Here is a 20639-nt window from a genome sequence, read left to right as displayed (position 1 = left end):
GAGATTTTCTCTTCATTTTCTGTTGCATCCCCTTGGACAAGAAGTGAAGGAAATCTCTTCAAAAGAGAAAATTCCCTCTTTGACAATCACTGAAAAAGGTGTCGCCTTTGAAGATTTTAGCTCCTGTTCTGGTGCCACTTGTAAAGTTTTGGATTTCCCAGCTCTTTCCACGGTGCCATTCGATAAAAAGGGTGAATCTCCTTGGCGGGTGTTTTAGTGCATTCTATCCAAAACAATTCTCTTTACACTAATTTTACACAGTCCACTGCTTGCAGCTTTATTTTTCTCTGCCGGAAGTGCCCAAGAGTGCTCAGGGTCATTTAGCACTCTAGTACCCTCCTTTTACATAAATGAGCAGAAAAATGGCACACGCCCATTAAAAGAAAATATTTTTTTTAATAGACTCATTTGAATCAATTAAAAAAAGTAAATATATATGTACATATTTATGTGTGGACTTATATGTACTTCCTTGTATTTCCTGGAAAATTCTACTTCATGATGACACGTTTTCCCTTTTCATCTTTCCATCTATTATTTCTCCATTCAAGCTGTAACTTTCACTGTACTGTAAGACCTTGATTTTGTTCTCAGGAAGAAAAAAAATGATTCTCTATATTTTTTCTATTACAAGAGTGTGTCTGTTTAAGCATTTTGTTTTGTACTTGTCTGTTTAAACAGGTGCAGTATCGTGAACTGAAACCAGACCCCAACCACAGTCCAAGCAAGCGGAAGAAAAATAATCTTGGTTAGCCAATGCTACGCATTACAGACAATAGCATCTGCTCATCCCAGATAAAGGGAAGCCCTGTGGCCTCACATGCATTTCCATTGTTTATGTTACCTTATACTGTATTTTTTTATCATGATAGAGAAAAATTGTAAATATTGTATAAAGGCAGATACCATTGTACAAAATGAATTTGATAATAATTTGGAAGTTTATCTCTTGATGTGTGAATGCTTTGCTTGGGCCAGTAGCACAATGCTCTAAATGATGTTGTTTAGCAGCATTCAGAGTAGTGTACATGCTGTCTAAACAGCAGGACATAGCAATGTCTGCTCTGATAGGGGCTGGGAGAGTTGTTTAAAGGCTGTTCATGTTTGTATGCACATGCTTTTGCCAAAAATACTATATTTACTATATAGAGCAACTATTTTGGTTTTAAGAGTAATATGCACTTTTAGATTCAGTGCCTAAAGATACCCAGGTGCCAGTGTCAGAAGTACAAGAACATTTAAAACCCTAAATTGCAGCCATGGCTCAACCAAGTTGAGTGGGGAATGGTTGGATCCTTTAGACGATTTTGCAAAACAGCCCTGACAATACTTTCTACTAAATGTATTTTATTGGTGTGTGTATCTGGAATAAACAACCCCCTCCCCACCATTTGGTAGTAACAAGTAGGATGGGTAAATGTGAAACCTTTAAAAAAGTAACATAGGCAGCAATAAAGCATGACAAAAGTTCTAAAAAGAATCGAAAAGGAAATAAAAGTTTTGGAATCAGGGTTGCTTTAAAGACTGATTCCAGCCCAAACTTTTTTTCTGTAAGGCAAAATAGGAGATTAAAAGAATATACTATTGTATTAGTAATGTACAATTAGGGGGTATAAACCAAAATTCTTAAAACAGTAGTGGCAGAATTTAAGAGACATGATGAGGTACTATTCAATGAGTTTATATTTTAATATTTCCCACTTGTGCTTATGTAATAATGGGGGCAGATGCAAGCTTCAACACTGAATGCCAACCCAGAAATCTTAAACACACCCATATTGGGCACATAAGTAAAACTACACATCAGGGAATTTATAAAAACTGGAGCAGGCAGAATCTGGAGTAGCTGTGCATGGCAACCAATCAGCTTCTATCTTATGCTTGTTCAGTTAAGCTTTGAAAATGAAAGATATCAGTGCGCATGCATGCGGTATTGGGATCGGTCATGCAGTGAGCGAGTTCCGCGCACCACCGGCTTAAACAGCGACAACAGCAGGCAGAAGCAGAGCTAGAGAGGGCTCACCCACCCCTTCACCATCCTGGGAGGGTGATGCAGCGGCTAGGATCAGGACAGCCGAAAAAACATCAATATAAGCAGGACCAAAAGAGCGGAGCGGTGCGCCCCCCCTCCTGTCCCTGCACAGTCCTCTAAGATGGCGGCGGGCAAACGAGAGACACGAGGCGGCCCGGGCTCCTCTCACCACCACCACCTTCACTTCCATCCAGACAGGAGCAGCAGATGGAGGCAGTGCGGGACCCATTCTCCTCACAATCTTCTGGAGAACAGGACACTGACCAGCGGGGTGAGTCATATGCACTATCCCCCCTGTTAATCCTCTGTGCACTGATGAGGCTGCAGATTCCCCAGCATCTATGGACAGGAACATGGATGAAATGGCTGATTTGCTGTTTAGCAAACCCAGCTCTGAACAGGGTGAACCTAACCTTCCATAGGCCCCATATACGGGGGATCCTGTCCTTATGGCCCGATTCTCCACCATGCTCCAATAAGAGCTAGCCAAAGCCTGCTCCATTATCATCACTGATCTCAAACTTGATATCCAGAGCATAGGAGACAGATTTGAGACCATTGAAACCAAAGTTGATAACACATCCGCATGGGTTAAAATTCTACTATGATCACTGAGCTCCAGGACAGGCTGGCGGACGCCAACGCTAAAATAGAAGATTTGGAGAACAGGTCATGCCGCTACAACGTGCGCATCAGGGGGCTCCCTGAAACCTGCACGGATCTAGAGGGAGCCATGCACGAGCTCATGAAAGACCTGATTCCGGATATTTCCCCACATTAGATGGAAATTGATAGGATCCATTTCATCCTGACGGCCCCCCTAGGGCAGACGGCCTGCCGCGAGATGTGATCGCCAAACCACACTACTACAAAATAAAGGAGAAAATGATGCTGGCAGCCAGAAATAAGCAGAATTTGCTTCTCTTTGATGCGCCCATACAATTATTCAATGATATTGCCCCATTGACTGCTCAGAAACGAAGAAACCTGAAGCCACTATTGCAGCAACTACTTAATCGACGGATCAAATATAGATGGTCGTTCCCGTTTAACCGGACTCTCACCTATAAAGGCAAACCTTACTCCTTCACCACTTTACAAGATGGGTAAGACCTGTTGCTGGAGTTGGGCATCATTTCCAGGGATCAGCAAACATCTTCCCCTCAGCATCAGATGACCCGTCCCCTGTCTCCAAAGTGGTCAGCACAGAAGTCGGAACCCCCTTCCTGGGGGATTGCTCACACCTATACTGTGCAGGGGATTGATTCCTCCTGTTGACAGTAATGGTTTAACCACTATCATTCCGGACTTCGCCACGTACTTCTCTAGTTAATTGCTGACAAGTTAACTGTTCTGATAACTGACTATATAATTATAGATTAATATTGGTCACTCCTCTACAGTTTTAGTTACTGATCTGGGGTCCACAGGGTGTGCTTTATTTGATTTGGGCTTACCCTAGATGGACCTTAGATAACATCCAGATATTATCTACCCACTGGAGCACTGGAGACGACCCTGTTGAGCTTATAGCTTTTTTATTTTTTTGTTTTTCTTTTCTCTTTTGCTAAATTTCTCACCTATACCTGCCTTACTTCTGATTTTATACTTGAGGTTTTGATATTAAGCCGGGGTGAATATGCATGCCCCTCCTATGATCTTGCCTTCACCAGGAGGCAACTTCATGTTTTGTGCTCTGGGCTCTGAACCCAGGGAGGTCTCTGGCCCTTTGCTACTTGTACGATTTAATGATTATAATATTTTGCATTACTGTTACATGGTCATATAACATGTTCTCCTTTTCGCTTTCACATTCTTACCCTTTTTCTGTGTTTCCCTTCCTACCCTCGCATTGGACTCCGACCCCGGGCTCTGGCTCTGATGGTCTACCCCAACAAGAGAAGACTGCTGAGATATCTGACAATTGGCTCCTGACCACATACTACAAATATCCAGGTGAGAGTGCTCTGCCCAACCACGATGGCTAAGATACAGGACGCCACATATTCCATTTTCACCCATAACATGCGTGGATTTAACTCCCCAACCAAGAGGACTATGGCCTTCCAATATTATCATAAACAGAAAGCTTGCATCCTGTTATTACAGGAGACACATTTTTCTAAAACATCAGCCCCCAGATACCTCAGCGCCAAATACCCACAATACTACCTTTCATCTGGTTGCAAAAAGTAAAGAGGGGTAGCCATATGCTTTTCGAAAAGGACGCAAAATAAATAAGAAAAGAATTGCGCTCAGTGCAGTAAGATATAAAAATTAAAGTAATAATTAAAATACGTGAGAAGAGTCCTGCAGCTGAACACTATAACCCTGATATGAGGGCACAAGAATGGATATAGATAAAGCAGTGCAGCGCTGGACAAGTATCACATGAGTGAAATGTATTAAATGAGTGAAAAGTTCCAACTAAAGTGAGTAACAATCATTAAAGTTGTAGCAACTGATAAATATTAATCAATAAATTGCTCGTAAATAGCATATTAAGGCGTAAAAAGTGAACAGCATTCAATATACTGGGTGACAAAATAAAAATAAAAATTAAAAATAAAGTCCATAAACAATGGTGTTTAGATGTGTATTCTGGATCACTCTTCCACCGCTGGTGCTGCCCACTACCTTGTGATAGAGAAATGGAGGCTTACCAGATGGCCTGCGACCGCCCTTATTCAGGGGGGTCAAAACAGGCTCAGTAGAAATGTGTAGACCACAGGGGATATCCCACAGGGAGCTCTGTCGACGTTCCTCCACCCTCCTTCCTGAACGGTTAATCGGCCACAACAGGGAATGTTATGAGGGATGCAATCCCAGGGGTGCTTCTTATGAACTTCCAATGGGTTCCAGCAGGAGCAGACCATAGGTGCCAAAAAAGAAGAGATGGACTCCAATAGTGTAAATCTGCTACAGCAGGTTTATTAAAGTAAGGTAATACCAACAGTAAAAAACATAGGCAGGGATAACAAAACAAGACTCCACTGCCGATTTAAAATAAGTTCGCGCATGCGCATAGCGTGCTATGTTGTGACCCTACGGCCGTTTTGTCACAACTGACAAAACAAATAAGTTTGTTTGGGAACCTATCGCTCTCCCCTATTTAGGTATATGTCTGACCCCTCCATACATACCCTGTATTGACAAAACTACCCTGCACACTTTAAGCGCCTAGCGGCAAACTTAAATGACTGCAGATCCATAAACCATCGTGGTTCGGCAGACTACACTCTATAAAGATGAATATCCTTCCCAGGATTCTGTACCTTTTTTGCACTTTGCCTATTGCTCTGGTCAGAACCGATTTATTAAATTTTCAAAGAAAGCTCTTTCAGTTTCTCTGGGGTGACAAGAGGCCTAGGGTGAATAGATGCACATTATATACTCCAAAAATGCATATAGAATCACATTCATCCCCTTCCAAATTGATATCCCATATCATGTGGATACCGGCTTGTGACCGGCCTGTGATTTTATGCCCCTCTCTCTCCCTATCATTTAGCATTTGAGATAGACTATCTAAATCTCATTCGATTAAGTCCCCGCACGGCCCATTGGCCATCGCCCATTTGTTGCGAAACAAAGATTTCACCCCAGGTCTAACTCCTAACAACTTCAATTGATGGACTAATAAAGGTCTCCTGCGCATAGCAGACATTTGTGATCACAAGGGCATGTTACTACACAGACCCTAACAGATAAATACCAGATGCCAGATTCTGAACAATATCCATATATTCAACTGAAACACTACCTTGCCAATGTCACAAATATGATAAAACTAAAGGTCACATTTCTGAACTGTATACTATCTTAATGCATACCTCAATGAAACAAGATTACATGGTCAAATGGGAGCAAGACCGCCAAGAAAACCTCAAACTAGAGGAGTGGCAATCGATTGCCCAAGCAGCTTCTAAATCACTTATTAACACCTCTATTATAGAGACAAACTATAAGGTCCTTTTAAGATGGTACATGGTGCTGACCAGATTGGCTACATATATTCTGGGAGCTTCTCCAAAGTGCTTTCGGAGTTGTGGACAAGATGGAACAATATACAATATCTGGTGGTAATGCCCAAAGGTATGATGATTTTTGGATAAGGGTTTACAATTTTATTTTTACCCTTACCTAAATCAACCTCATTAAATCTCCTAAACATGACCTTTTGGGGTTGAAAGTTGAAGAGACCTTGAAAACCCAGAGTAAGCTTCTCACTTTCATATTTATCTCTGCCAGAATTACTATAGCTAGAAATTGGAGGTAAGCTGCCATCCCATTTGACCAACTTAAGTGCAAACTCTCCTGGCTCATGATAAATGAAAGGCTCTTGGCAGTCTTAAATGACAAAATAAAGGCGTTTGAAAAAGTTTGGGGCCTGTGAATTAGCTATCTGACTGGAGACCCCTGTACGGCTCTGGTCTGAGGGGCCTTCAGGAGGCACGGACCAGAGCTAGGGGTCCCCCCCTTCTCTTTTCTTTCCTTTCCTCTCCCTACTTTACATATTTTTTTATGTTTAATAAGGAGCTCAATGAGTACCATTTAAGAGTCAATAAAGAAGTACCCATTGTCTTTTCTTAGACAAACGAGCATCCGGTACGGTGCAATTGATATCATGCTTATACAGTATATCTTGCTATTGTTGTTAAACCTAATGTGAAAATGTTAATAAAAACATTGAAACGAAAATGAAAGATATCAGCTGATTGGTTTGTATGAACAGCTGTTCAAGATTCTAGCTGATGCAGTTTTAATAAATTCCCATCACAGTCTTTCAAAGTAACTCACCTTCAAGAACCTGAAAACCTTAGCTATTTTGTTTGAGTTGGGAGGTGTAGTGGTAGTAAGTTAAAAACAGCTGGACTTGCTTTCTTGTTTCTACACCAATTACACAAGCCAATTGTTCTGTTTTGTTCATCTAATGGTCGGGAATTTAACCACACATAGGTAGTCCAAACAGCATAATCCAGTTACCACTAATGTCAAGCTAATAATGATAAAATATAATATAAGGTTAATATAACTCCATGGGTTACCCACTGAGGTGGGTTTTAACTGGCGTTACATACAGTAACTGCAGGTCTTTGAACTGTATGCATTAAAAAGAATGGAAATGTGTATACTGATAAATGCAGTAAATCCACTCACACAGACTAGTGCCTACATTTTAAATTATTACCACACACTGGAACACAAGAAGGGGGTTATTACCATTCTGCACCTCTAGGCAGAACCAATAATGAGTCTTAGAACAAGAAAAACATCTTAAAGAGCTTTAAAAGCATGTGGACCTTTGTTAAAACATCAGATTCAGCAGGAACACCACACCAACCACCCTTTACCATCCCTGTTCACCCCATATGTGGTTAGGGTGTCAGAAAGATGTAGGAGAGTTTCCAACAAAAATGTTATCCATGCTTTTTTTTTTTTTTTATAGAAACACTCTTAGTAGCTTGTACACCTAGAGGATTTAACAACCAAGTGAAGGCAAAACAATATGGTATATGCAGCACTGAAAAGTGTCCAGACTTATATTTTGGGAAAACAAAATAACTGATGACACATGGCTTTTAAAATACAGTAGGAGGGCTAATTCCTCAGGTCATGAATCAGCGGTCTACCTACCTAAGAGATGCTGTTTGGGAGAGTAAGATGAATGGATAAGACATATGGTTTGAAAGAGGCGTGACGTATGACATCTACATCACATTAAACAAAAATGGCAACAACAAAATTTCTCAAAGTACACTTGCTATTTTTTTTTTTATCCAAAAAAAAATTTATTAAGTTCAACATAAACAGACATATCCAGGCTTCAACAATACACAGTTACAATGCATATTATACAAAAACTCTTTACATAATGGCTGTAATTCCATCATAGGTAAGGCACAACACACACACTAATCTAGCCCTCTACTTCTTGCTCCTCCCGTGCTTCCCTGTGACCCATCGTCTTTTTCCAGTTTGACCAATAAACTATACCAGTGCAATTAACCAGCATTCAAACCCAACAATCTGCCCATCATTAGATCCACCGGGACCAGTCCAGGTATATCCAGCCACAGGCCCCAAAGTTTCTCAAACTTTACACTTGCTATTTAGCCACAAAAAAAGTTCTACCAATTTGTATTAAAAACATAGGTTTTAGTTGTACAATATTTGCAAATGTATGTGGAAGCCACTCAATTTTAATGCAAAATTTTAACACAATTGAATTTTTTTTTTTGCTGGCTAACCTCTAAGTGTGCTGGGAGGAATGTTGTTTTGTTTGATGTACAAAATGGAACATCCTTCCCTAAAAAATAGGAGCTGGCCTTTAATGTTAGCTATCCATAACTTAGAAAAATGACTATTTTTATCCTGGCAATTCTATACCTTGTTCACACCAACCTCGGTGAGGTGCTTGTTTAAAGTTATATTAAAGAGTGGGACTTACTTTGTGTTCAGCTTCTGCAGTTTGTTTTTCATCTTCTCCAGACTCCACCAACTGCTCACATTTTCTGCTGTAAGGGTGGCCCCTTGACTCATGGAGTCCGACCAAAGCCACCTTTACGTGTGGCCTCACAACATACATGCCCATGCTGTCGGCAATAGACACACACAGGCAGCTCAAATTAATAGCATGAATGAAGCTATGCTGGGTGTGTATGTGCAACAGCCCTGTGAATGATGAGATTTGTAGCCCAGAAGAAGTCAATCAGCAGGCACTTTTTTTAAATTAAGAGTGCCCACCTTCAATTGGAAGGTCGGCTAAGCCACACAGAAGTAGCTAGAAGCTGCACCAGAAATAAGGAAGGAAATGTGAGTGATTTCTGCAATTGTTCATGAAATCAATACTTGTCTAGTGGATAGATTGTCAATAGTTTGTATTTATATCTAAAACGTGGAGGCTTCAGCACTACTGTAACAATTCACATTTTAAAGCTTTATTAAATACCAAAACAAAAATGTTATATATTGCAGCTTACCAATACTTAAATATAATCTCCGCATTAGTTTTACTGCTTCTAGGCTTTTTTTTTTCCCTTTTTTTTCACCTGGTGATAAAGCTAGTAACATGCTTCCTGTCTCAGGGTGTCTCCATTCCACTAGAGGAGCAACTGAGCCACCATTGGACGGCAGTGTTTTCAGTCTGGGGAAAAGGTAGATGCACTATCATATTTAGATGGACTTGACTAGCAAATTAAAGCAAATTCCAGCGAACATTTTTAAATAGTTACAGCAACAGGTTTTTTTTTCCTTTTTTTGGATAAAGGCATTTTGGATAATTTGGATAATTATATCAATTTAATTTGCGTACAGTGTTGCATGATCGCACAATTGCCAGTTAAAGTAGAGCAGTGCTGAGTAGAAAAATATAACAGACTTACAGGCCGGATCACAAGGAGAAAATAAAGGCTGAAATGAATATTAAAGCAGTCAACATATCAAGAATTGTTTAGCTGCAATATATTACAATTATGTTTTTGGGTTTTATATTGCTTTAAGTTATGTATACTTCAGTTAACACTTGCTTCACGTGTTTGGGCTATGGGGATTGAACTTCCCCTAAGGGTTTAAATGTCAAGTAATTTCTTACCATTGGATGAATTGAAGATGTCACCTAGGTGATTGCTCTAATATTGTCAAGAATCATTAGCAAGTTTAGTTGTTTTGGATTTTCTATCATTATATATGTTATGACTCAGATGGCTGAAAACTGTCACAGACAAATGTCAAGTTGGATGGTGTGACTAAAATGTTAAAAAGTACAAAACAGAACATACTTTATGCTATAATTTCTGTGGAGCCATTACATTGAATGAATTAACTCAAAACATGGCAGCCTTTAGGATTAAAAGTGAGACAGAAACATACCATAAATCTATTGTCACTAGGTACAACCAAGTTGGAAGTTTATCAGAAATGTGTCTGATTGATCAAGGCCTGCTCAACTGTAACTCACAAATAAGTGACTAAATTACATTTGTGGTACATTTATACAACATAAAAAAATTAAACATTTTTATATTCTTAATCTTTACCATATGTATTGCATATGTAATGAATGTACAAATGGATAAATACCGTTTACATTAAAGTTAATAAATGTTATGTACATACTGTAATCATCTTTGATATTCAGCTATTTAAAGGAGTTGTAAAGGCAGAAGTTTTTTTTTTATCTTAATGCATTCTATGCATTAAGATAAAAAGCCTTCTGTGTGCAGCAGCCCCCCCAGCACCCCCTAACACTTACCTGAAGTCCCTCTCTGTCCAGCGATGTCCACAAGTGTCTTAGCCATCTGAGATTCTACCTTCTGATTGGCTGAGACACAGCAGCGGCACCATTGGCTCCCACTGGTGGAGTACCATTTATTAAAGTATTTCTCTGGGATTCCATATTTAATATGATGCTCTAAATTTTCTAAATTCAAAAGATCCTACATAACAAGTCCTTGTAGAAAAGTGGATGTTTCATAGCATCCATGAATTGTTTCATTGTACTTTACACACTTTCCACTAGGAAAAGAAAACAGAATTACTCTTTATCTTATTGGCAACCATATTATATTCCTGGCGTTGTGTTTGCATGCTGCTTGGTAAGCTATATGAGGATTCTGGGGCTCTCTGAATAAAATCCAAGAATGTGAGCATTTACATAAAGGTGCCAGTCCTGTGGACCTGGGAGTGCATTAAAAGGTAAGGGGAGCTTCACATTAAAGCCCAACTTCAGGCACAATTTTTTTTGTTTTGGATACAGTAAGTAATTGAAAATTTCTATAGTTGCACCAAAAGTTTTTTTAGTTCTATAGTTGGTATATAGTTCTATAGTTGGTGTATTTACACCAAAACTTTTTTTTGGTAAAATGGAGAAGGGTTATAATCTATATTAGGTTACTATTACTTTATGTGACTTCCTATCCTAGTGACACAGGCACAGGAAGTAAGGGTAAACCTCTCCAGGACCCCTGAGATCATGGACAACAAAAAAAGAAAAACTTAACAGTAATATTTACTTAAGTCCCAAGTCTATCCAGAAATGTTTTGCCTGCATTTGGACTTTAAATATCCTCCAGGTAATGCTAATGCCATATTAAGTTGGATTTACTAAAAGGAGTATTGTTGAACCTACTAAAACAGAATTCCGCCTTAAAATTATGTCCTGGACAAGGTTCTGTTTATTTTTTAATTTATCCTGCTCCTGTTTGGCTGTTTAACACAGCTTATTTGGACTTAAAATAAAATGAAAAAAAAAAAACCCTTTTGTACATCACCCATATAAAAGTAGCATGCCAAACCAGTTGCCAAAATACAACTCTCCATTTATGTGCATACATTTTAAGTTATAGCATAATATGTAAACACATTTCACTAATGGACAGAAAAAAAAGTGTAACACAGACATGAAATGTATTGCGTGATAAGGAAGTTTTCATTTTTTTTTTTTTTGCATCAATCTTTTGTAATACAGTGTTGAAAAGAAAAATGTTTCTCTACTTTTTATCACCATTTTCAGCTTTATTGCATATTACTGTGTTATGTGATGTCTGCTGGTCCTTATTTTTATTGTTTACTCCTTGTTATGAACATTACATGTATAGAGAAATGCAGTCACACGCCTAAACTTGGTTGTAATGGACACATTCAGTCTAATAAACAATGGGAGGTTGTTTTAAACGATGTAGTGAAAATGGTATCAAAATTCATTTAGACCTGAAATATATAGTATGATATGTAAAAATCCTTCATTAACATGCTAACTTTTTCTACTGTATCTGAAATTCCATACCTTGAAGTATGCTGACATGTTTGATATTACTGACTGAGGGCAAGGTAATTCATTTTTTTGTAAGTGGTTTTAGCTGCTCATTAGCAAAAAAGATTTGGCCTAAACAGATGCCCGATGTTAGCACTTTAAGGTAAACCTTTATTCAGGTGTATGGTTCAGTTATTTCAATCTAAGTGGGCTTTTGTAGCCAGCATTCCAGAACCTCCCTTGACAACTGTTTCCATGATGAGTTCTAGGATCTGCCCTGAAGTGAAGGGTCCATGAGAAAGATTCAATTTTGTCAAATGCAAGATAGTGACAGTTGTCCTTGGCCAAACTGCACTTACTGAATTTAATTTAACATCTAGCTAATGGGAGGATGGGGTATTCCTTCAAATAAACAGACAGATGATCCATATTTCTAGAGAAAACCTTAAACATTAAAATAAGTGCACTTTAAATTACTGATCGAGTAATCTCTAACACCATGATACATACACCCAGTACATAAATCCACAAAGTGTAGCAGATAAACTACGTATACAGCAAGATTATATCTGTTGTGACACAATAAATAGTTGCATACTACAAACTATAAAAAATGGGTGGTGTTAGTTTGCTTAGCTGAGAATGCCATTCTACATCCATGTAGTAGCACCAACCTTATGGTCATGTATGCTGCATGGTTTTTGATGTCAAATATGTCTTTGTGTATGTTATATAACATTATGAATGGTTTACAATAAATGCATTTATAAAACTGCTATCTGAGGGTTATTTAAATTAGTTATGTCACAAGTGTTCTGAAGACACTGTGATAAAATTATATTACTTTGATGTACAATATATTTTTAATGGATTGTCTCTATTGGTTTCCTTACTAGGGCATGTATTTTGCACATATTGCTAAGCCATATATTGATAATCTTTAACGGACTGTACACTGAAGATTTTGATTATTTTTTTCCCTTAAAATTTTCCTTTAAATTTTTTTTTAATAATGGGGGATTTTTGGCAGCATTTGATTTGCTAATGTTAGCAAGGGAATTGTAAAAATACACTATATTACCAAAAGTATTGGGACTCCTGCCTTTACACACACATGAACTATAATGGCATCCCAGCCTTAGGCCTGATTCACACATTTTTAGTGCATTTTGCAGATTTGCACTACAGAACATGTTCCATAGGAAACCATGTTAAATGGATTATAGTGCAAATCTGCAAAAAGCAGAAAGCACTAAAAATGCATAGGTGTGAATCAGGCCTTAGTCCTTAGGGTTCCATATTGAGTTGGCCCACCCTTTGCAGCTCTAATAGCTTCAACTCTTCTGGGAAAGCTGTCCACAAGGTTTAGGAGTGTGTCTATGGGAATGTTTGACCATTCATCCAGAAGTGCATGCAGTCTCCGCTCTAATTCATCCCAAAGGTATTCTATCGGGTTGAGGTCAGGACTTTGTGCAGGCTAGTCAACTTCCTCCACCTCAAACTCGCTCATCCATGTATTTACGGATCTTGTTTGTGCACTGGTGCACAGTCATGATGGAACAGGAAGGGGCCATCCCCAAACTGTTTCCACAAAGTTGGGAGCATGAAATTGCCCAAAATGTCTTGGTATGCTGACGTCTTAAGATTTCCCTTCACTGGAACTAAGGGGCCAAGCCCAACTCCTGAAAAACAACCCCACACCATAATCCCCCCTCCACCAAATGATTTGGACCGGTATGCATCAGAGCGGAGACTGAAAGCCAGGCCTTCTTGTCCACATCAGTGCCTGACCTCACAAATGGGCCTCTGGAAGAATGGTCAAACATTCCCATAGACACACTCCTAAACCTTGTGGACAGCCTTCCTAGAAGAGTTGAAGCAGTTATAGCTGCAAATGGTGGGACAACTCAATATTGAACCCTATGGACTAAGACTGGGATGACATTAAAGTTCACGCATGTGCAAAGGCAGGCGTCCCAATACTTTTGGTAATATAGTGTACCTTAAAGTCAGAAATCCTGCTGGAATCAAAGAGCTCCTGACATGTAGGGCAGTGAGCCTGCTTCTTTAATCTGAGCTGAGTTACATATTCTCACTCCCAGTTTATTAGCCAATCAGATTCAGACTTCAAGGCAGGTTTGAATTTGACTGGTGCTTGTGATGAATCACTTGAATTGAGCTTTCTGTATGCAAGTGAGATTAAGGAGTCTTTTTGTGGATTTGTGCTTGGGAACAAGTCTCTTATACTACAAAAGGGATTCCCAGATCACCAAATTACTGACAAAAATGGAATGAAAATGAGTGGTGCACTACAGCAATGCCTATATTGTATATCAAAAAAACAAAGTACTGAGTACGAGTGACAGGCTGTGTTGTGCATATGCATGTCAAGGTTTAATTTTTTTTTATTTGCATATCAACTTAATCTTTATATGCTTAAATGGTACCTTTAATTTTGATTTCTAACCATTTTCTATCTACTGTTCCATTTAAAAAATCATCAAAAACCTAAATAACCACTATAGTATTGTTTCATAATACATGGATGTTGATAAGACTGGTTGAAATTACGAATGAAAATCTATCTATGTAAGGTCAGGAATATAGATGTACTATTGATCATCCCAGGAGTGCAGTCTCCATCCAGTAGCCTGTGAAGTCATATTCTAACAAACAGGTTGCACAGGTACTGATGTTTTACAGTAGGTTGCATATGTCATCTGAACTCTGCAGTATATATAAAAGAGTTTGGAAGCGTTCTATCATCTTTGTTTGATGCAGCTGATTGGCATTTAAAGCTTGCTTTCCACATCTTGTATTCACATTTCTTGTCTAAAATAATGGATGCAATAAAACTGATGATTCCTTGTAACCGTTGTCTGCCATTTCTACTATACAAAAACTTGAGAGCAAAATCTTGTGATTTGCCACTTCCTAGGTCCATAACAGTCTGCTCATGCCACATAACAGGAAGATGGACCTTCTTTACATTTGCGTAAAAGGACTGGTAAAGACAGACTCTGACAAGGTTCAGTGACAGACATATGTCAATACGTTAAAGCAGAACTCCTGGCAGATATAAAAGACACAACCTATTGCAGCTCAGTACTCACAAACACATAATTTGCATATATTTTTTAAAATGATAAAAAGGCTTCCATCCTTTTCCATTTTTGTGGACATAAATGAATGTTGTCCGTGTACATCTGTTCTATTTACATCAAATTTTAGGCAAAAAAATGTTTTTTGTTTATATTTTTGTCCACCTGTGACTATCCTCTGCAATACCCTAAGAAAATGGACATGTGAAAAACAGATGCAATATATACTGATGTAAACCGAACAGAAATGAACATGGATTTTTTTAGAATCTTTCAATCAATCAATTTTCAAGATGAAACTGATGGCGTTAAAGTGAAAGCACTCTAAAGCCTAATACACACAGGCCGAATGTCATGCAATATCGGCTGGTTCAATAAAAACTGACTGACATTTGGCCCATGTGTATGGCAGCCAGTCCAACCAGCTCCCAGTGGCTCGCAGAACCCACAGCAGGCAGGACACAACTCCAGACCACTAACGTGACTCACTTCTACTAAGGAAAACATGAACTTGAAATCAGAAACAAACTCTTATGATATTCACAAAATCATACTTTTTGCTGTGGAAATACACACATTAGGAACTTAATCCAAATCTGGAATAGGGGAGGAGAGAGATTAATTTCTCACATGTTTTAAAAGCAGTAGGAACAAATCCAGGTGGAAAAAGTAGAGTGTTTGAGGTGCTTGGAAAAAGTTATTAGGGTTACAAGCAAATAGGAGAAAATCAAGCACCAGGCACCGCTTAGCAACAGAGTTTACCTTTATCCTAAAATGTGTGGGCCTTAGACTATAATTGCCCTTCTAAAAGCTGTTTACTCATTTCAGTAAGAGAAGCTGTTGCTAACAGTGGCTTGAAAATGTTGCAATGCAAATTCTTGTTTCAGATACAAAAAAACAGTCAAGCATTGGTTTTCACTTCTGTTACCTGAAATATCAGTATGGATCACTGCCATGTATATAAGACCCCTATCTAGCAATCAATATACAGTGCATTCATAAAGTATTCACTTTTTTCAATGTTGTTATGTTGCAGCCTTTTACTACAGTTGTTTAAATTAATTTGTTTCATTAATCTACACTCAGTACCCCATAATGACAACGTGAAAACAGAATTTTAGAAATGTTTGCAAATGTATGGAAAAGGAAAAACTAAAATATCACATTGGCATAAGTATTCAGACTCTTTGCAACAACACTTGAAATTTATCTTGGGTGCCTCCCATTTCTCTTGATCATTGCTTAGATGTTTCTACACCTTGATTGGAGTCAATCTTTGGTAAATTACATAAACTTGTGGAACATGAATTGGAAAACCACAAAGCGCTCTATAAAAAGCATTGCAGCTGACAATGCATACTGTATGAGATCAAAAGCCATGAGGTCAAAGAAACTGCCTGCAGAGCTCAGAGACAGGGTTATTGCAAGACACAGATCTGCGGAGGGCTACAAAACAAAAATCTGCTGCACTGAAGGCTCCCAAGAGCACAGTGGCCTCCATAATGAAAGAAGAGTGAAGGTGACTAAGAACCCGATGGTCACACTGACTGATCTCCAGGATCCTGTATGGACATAGGACAAAGTTCCAGAAGGACAACCATTACTGCAGCCCTCCACCGATCTGGGCTTTAGTGGCTAGACGGAAGCCTCTCCTCAATGCAAAACACATGAAAGCCCACTTGGAGTTTGCAAAAAAGCACCTGAAGGACTCTCAGACTGTAAAGAATAAGATTCTCTGGTCTGATGAAACATAGATTGAACTGTTTGGCCTCAATTCTAAATGTTATGTCTGGAGGAAACCAGGCACCGCTCATCACCTGCCCAATAACATCCCAACAGCAAAGCATGGTGGTGGCAGCATCATGCTATGGGGTGTTTTTCAGCAGCAGAGACTAGGAGACTGGTCAGGGTAAAGGGAAAGCTGAATGAAGCAAGTACACAGATATCCTCAATGAAAACTTGTTCCACAATGCTCAGGACCTCATGCTGGGCCAAAGGTTCACCTTCCAACATGACAATGATCCCAGGCAAACAGCCAGGAAAACACAAGAGTGGCTTAGGGACAACTGTGTAAATGTCCTAGAGTGGCCCAGCCAGAGCCCTGACTTGACCCCTAGGCAAAAGATTGCCGCTCCAATCTCTCAAATCTGTATCAAGACACCCGCCCTAATGGACTGACTTGACCCCTACTGAACATCTGTGGAGAGACCTGAAAATGGCTGTACACCGACTTACCCCATCCAGCCTGACTGAGCTTGAGTGGACGTGAAAATAAGAAATTCAGAAAATCTCCCAATCCACGTGTGCCAAGCTTGTCGCGTCATACCCAAAAAGACTCGAGGTTGTAATTGCTGCCAAAGGTGCTTCAACAAAGTACTGAATAAGGGGTCTGAATACTTAAGTACATGTGATATTTCAGTTTGTCTTTTTAATCAATTCTGTTTTCAATTTGTCATTATGGGGTACTAAGTGTAGATAAATGAGAAAAAAATGAATTTGAACAACTGTAGTATAAGGCTGCAACATAACAAAGTTGAAAAAATGAAGGGGGTCTGAATACTTTATGAATGCACTGTATAACCATAAAAAATCTGGACAAACCAGATGAAAGTATGGTGTGGGAAATATGCACTTTTTGTTTATTTAATAAACTATCTATCCCAATGCATACTCTTCTGTGTGGCAGAATACGTGACAGGCATGAAAAGCCTTTTAACAAACAGTCATTTAATATGCCAGGTGGTTTGTAAAGGTGTATCTTCTACAGATGTCTATTCATCATAATCACCTGGGCTTATAAAATGCCCTTTCCCCAAAAGTCACCCTGTTTAATAGGATAAGTTCCTGTAAGTTATATTGCACGGAATTAACCCGATCACCAGAAAGACAGTGCAGAGTAAGAATATTACAGAACAGATTTATGTCGTGCGTAGATGCGTGCAATTACCAGACTATCAAAGGATGCATTATAAATGCCACATTTCCTTTGAGTTATACAGTGGCTCTTGTCTTTTATGAGAATTATAATGCAAAAGCAGATTACTGAGAGTGTTTGGATTAATAACTTTTATCAGGGCCATCAAATGGAGTGACATATGCACCCACCTCCTTTATCCTGTATATAAAGTTGATGGAATGTGACATAGGTACTTGACAGATTCCTCGCCGTTGACATGATTTTTTTTTTTCTCCGTTTAAAGACCTCTCTAGTACAAGTCTTGGTTCCACAATGCTTTTTAGCCTGCTATATTTTTTAATCAAGAATAAAAGTGAAGTCATTCATTTACTAAGGATGACAGCACGTAAGTATCATTCATTTAAGGTCATATCTAAAGGGAAAAAACAGCACAGTTATCCTTAGCAACCAGTTCAACAATACTACTGACTACTCTAAATTGATGAAAGGTGAACTCTTTAATGTCATCATGGATTAAAGTGGAACTTCAGTCGAAATATTTAAAAAGGAAAAAAAACGTTTTGTTCAGTTATTTAAAAAAAAATCTAAAATTTTAAATGCTTGTAACATAACTGCCAGAATTATATCTTTAAATTGTGTTCTCATGGGATGCTGGCACATTCCAAAAAGAGTGATACACAGCCAACCAGAACCAGGCACAGGCTCTAGTAGCTGAAGATGTGTTTAGGCAACTTATATGAAGAGGGGTGTGCAGTTAGGTTCCCCAGCAGTGTAATGATGTTTATCCATAAATCAGTGAGAAGGAAGTTGATACAGAAAGCTGGACTGCTGAAATAATGATAATAAAAAAAATGGTGTCTCCCTTCTAGCTATGCTTTGTGAAAGGGGGTGTTAAATGGAGGTTCAGTTAAAATCCACATGCATGTCTTCCTCCTGTAAATTTAGGTTTTTATTCAAGATTGAACAGACCTGCACCTATTGTATTTATTAAATTATCTCCATTTTCTGGCAAAGACTAAATCAGATCCTAAAAAGCGACATCCCTCCCTGCTGCTCTGGCTTGGATGCATCAGTGCAAATAAAATGGACATTCTTCCAAAGTATTTACATTAATTCCAAACTAATTCAGTTCAAATACCCATATCCTTCTTTTATCAACTGCCTCCAACTTTATCCGAAGCTCTAAGGTTAGGTTCACACATGTGCGGTGCAAATAGTATATCTGTTTTCACTGCAAATAAAAAAAGCATTTGTTCAGCGGTTCAGGTGCCTTTTTGATGCAAATTTGCAAGGCTCAGGACCAGATTTTGCTGCATTTTCAGTGCTGGCCAATTCATAATAGATAAAGGGTATCAACTCCTGCAGTAGGAGAGCAATCCATACTGAAATCCTGAACAGAATCCTGAACACAACTGAACACCTGCGATTCAGAAGCATTCCCATAGAACTCAATAAGCCTGGAAATCGCAACTGAACCACACTGCAGTGCTCAGAAAATGTACAGGACTCTTTTTAAATTCACACAGCGGATGCACCGCATATATGTGAACAACTTCAATGGAAATCAATGTTATTTCACATGTCTTGTGAATCTGATGTGGAGCAAACCGCATATATGTGAACCGAGCCTTATAGACCTAGACTCATTTAAAAATCATTGATCAGGAAGAAGGAGCAAAGAGGAATACGTTTTCTGGCTTTTGAACTGTACTACTATAAGGCTCCATGCACACTGGTATTTTTTTAAGCTCCTAGAAGCTGTTGTTAGCATTTTTTTCTGATCCTAGAAGCGAAATAGTGTTAGCCTATGTGTCTATGCACACTACTTTAGGCTATTAGCGTTTTTTGAGCTTCAGCATCTAGGAGCAGAAATATGTTTTGTTTTTGTAGAGTTTCTTGGAGTGTTTTTCCAGCAGAAATGCACCAAACCACTCCTAAAGCTCCCCATTCATTTTAAAGCAGTTATCTGGGTCCCCCTGTGTCATGTCATTTGGACCTGACCCACTTTTAACACTGTTAGGAGCTACTACACTTTCTCTTACTCCTCCATACCAAGCCTTTTAACTCCTCTACTTGATAATCTGGCAGTTCCAGTTGGCTTTCATTCTTCTTTTGTCTGAGGTGGAGGAGAACTTTCTGGCCACAGTTACCACACGTCATTTCTAATGACGTGCTCTTGCTTCCTTTTGATGGGCTTCAACCCCTGCATCCACACATTAAAAGCCTATAGATGGCTTACACTAAGCTCAAGATTTTCTACACTCATGCTCTGGTGTCCATAGATCATTGATGAGTATTTGGAGGATTTGTGTGTGACCTCAGTTCCCCCACACCTACATTTAAGGCATCTTCCAGCCTATGCAAATAAAAGGCAAACAGAACTAGGATTATCCATTAGCTAAACAGAATGGGACAAGGCTTTCACGCATACACACAAGCTATAAGTTAAACTTCAAGAAATCAATTTAAAACAATTATCCAGGTGGTTCTGCCCTCCAGACTTAAATCAATCCTCCCTTCTCACTCGGAAACTTTTTGCCAAAGAAAACAAATGACTGGCTCTTGTCACAACTGATTTTAATGCCATCATTATGTCTACTGAGAAAATATTGTTAATTCTCCTAAAGTAATGCTCCTCGTTCAGTGACAAGAAGTTCCTAGGCACTGAAAAAATTCCCAGGTGCCTACTTTGGTTGAGTGGCTAGATTTACTTGCACATGGAACAACTTGTAGAAGCTGACCACAATGCAACAGACACAGAATTCACAGAAATTTGAAGACTTTCTGACCTACTATGTATGATAATCTTTCCTCCTTAAGTTCACTGAGCCCTTC

General features: G+C 38.9%; 1 protein-coding gene across 4 annotated transcripts in view; it reads left to right on the top strand.

The window, feature by feature from the left end:
• MCTP1 (multiple C2 and transmembrane domain containing 1) overlaps positions 1 to 11707 on the top strand; it is a 1184139-nt gene extending 1172432 nt beyond the window's left edge. For all 4 annotated transcript variants that reach the window (XM_073624522.1, XM_073624521.1, XM_073624523.1 and 1 more), the window contains one exon: positions 682 to 11707. In XM_073624522.1, coding sequence (XP_073480623.1) covers positions 682 to 753 — 72 coding nt within the window. In that variant the 3' untranslated portion in view covers positions 754 to 11707. The remainder of the gene's footprint in view (positions 1 to 681) is intronic.
• The last annotated feature ends 8932 nt before the right edge of the window (positions 11708 to 20639 follow it).

The sequence above is a fragment of the Aquarana catesbeiana genome, linkage group LG01 (genome assembly GCF_042186555.1).
Source record: "Aquarana catesbeiana isolate 2022-GZ linkage group LG01, ASM4218655v1, whole genome shotgun sequence".
In the NCBI taxonomy this organism is placed as follows: Eukaryota; Metazoa; Chordata; class Amphibia; order Anura; family Ranidae; genus Aquarana; species Aquarana catesbeiana.
Note: the sequence above shows the minus strand (reverse complement) of the source record. Positions and strands in the feature narration are given on the sequence as shown.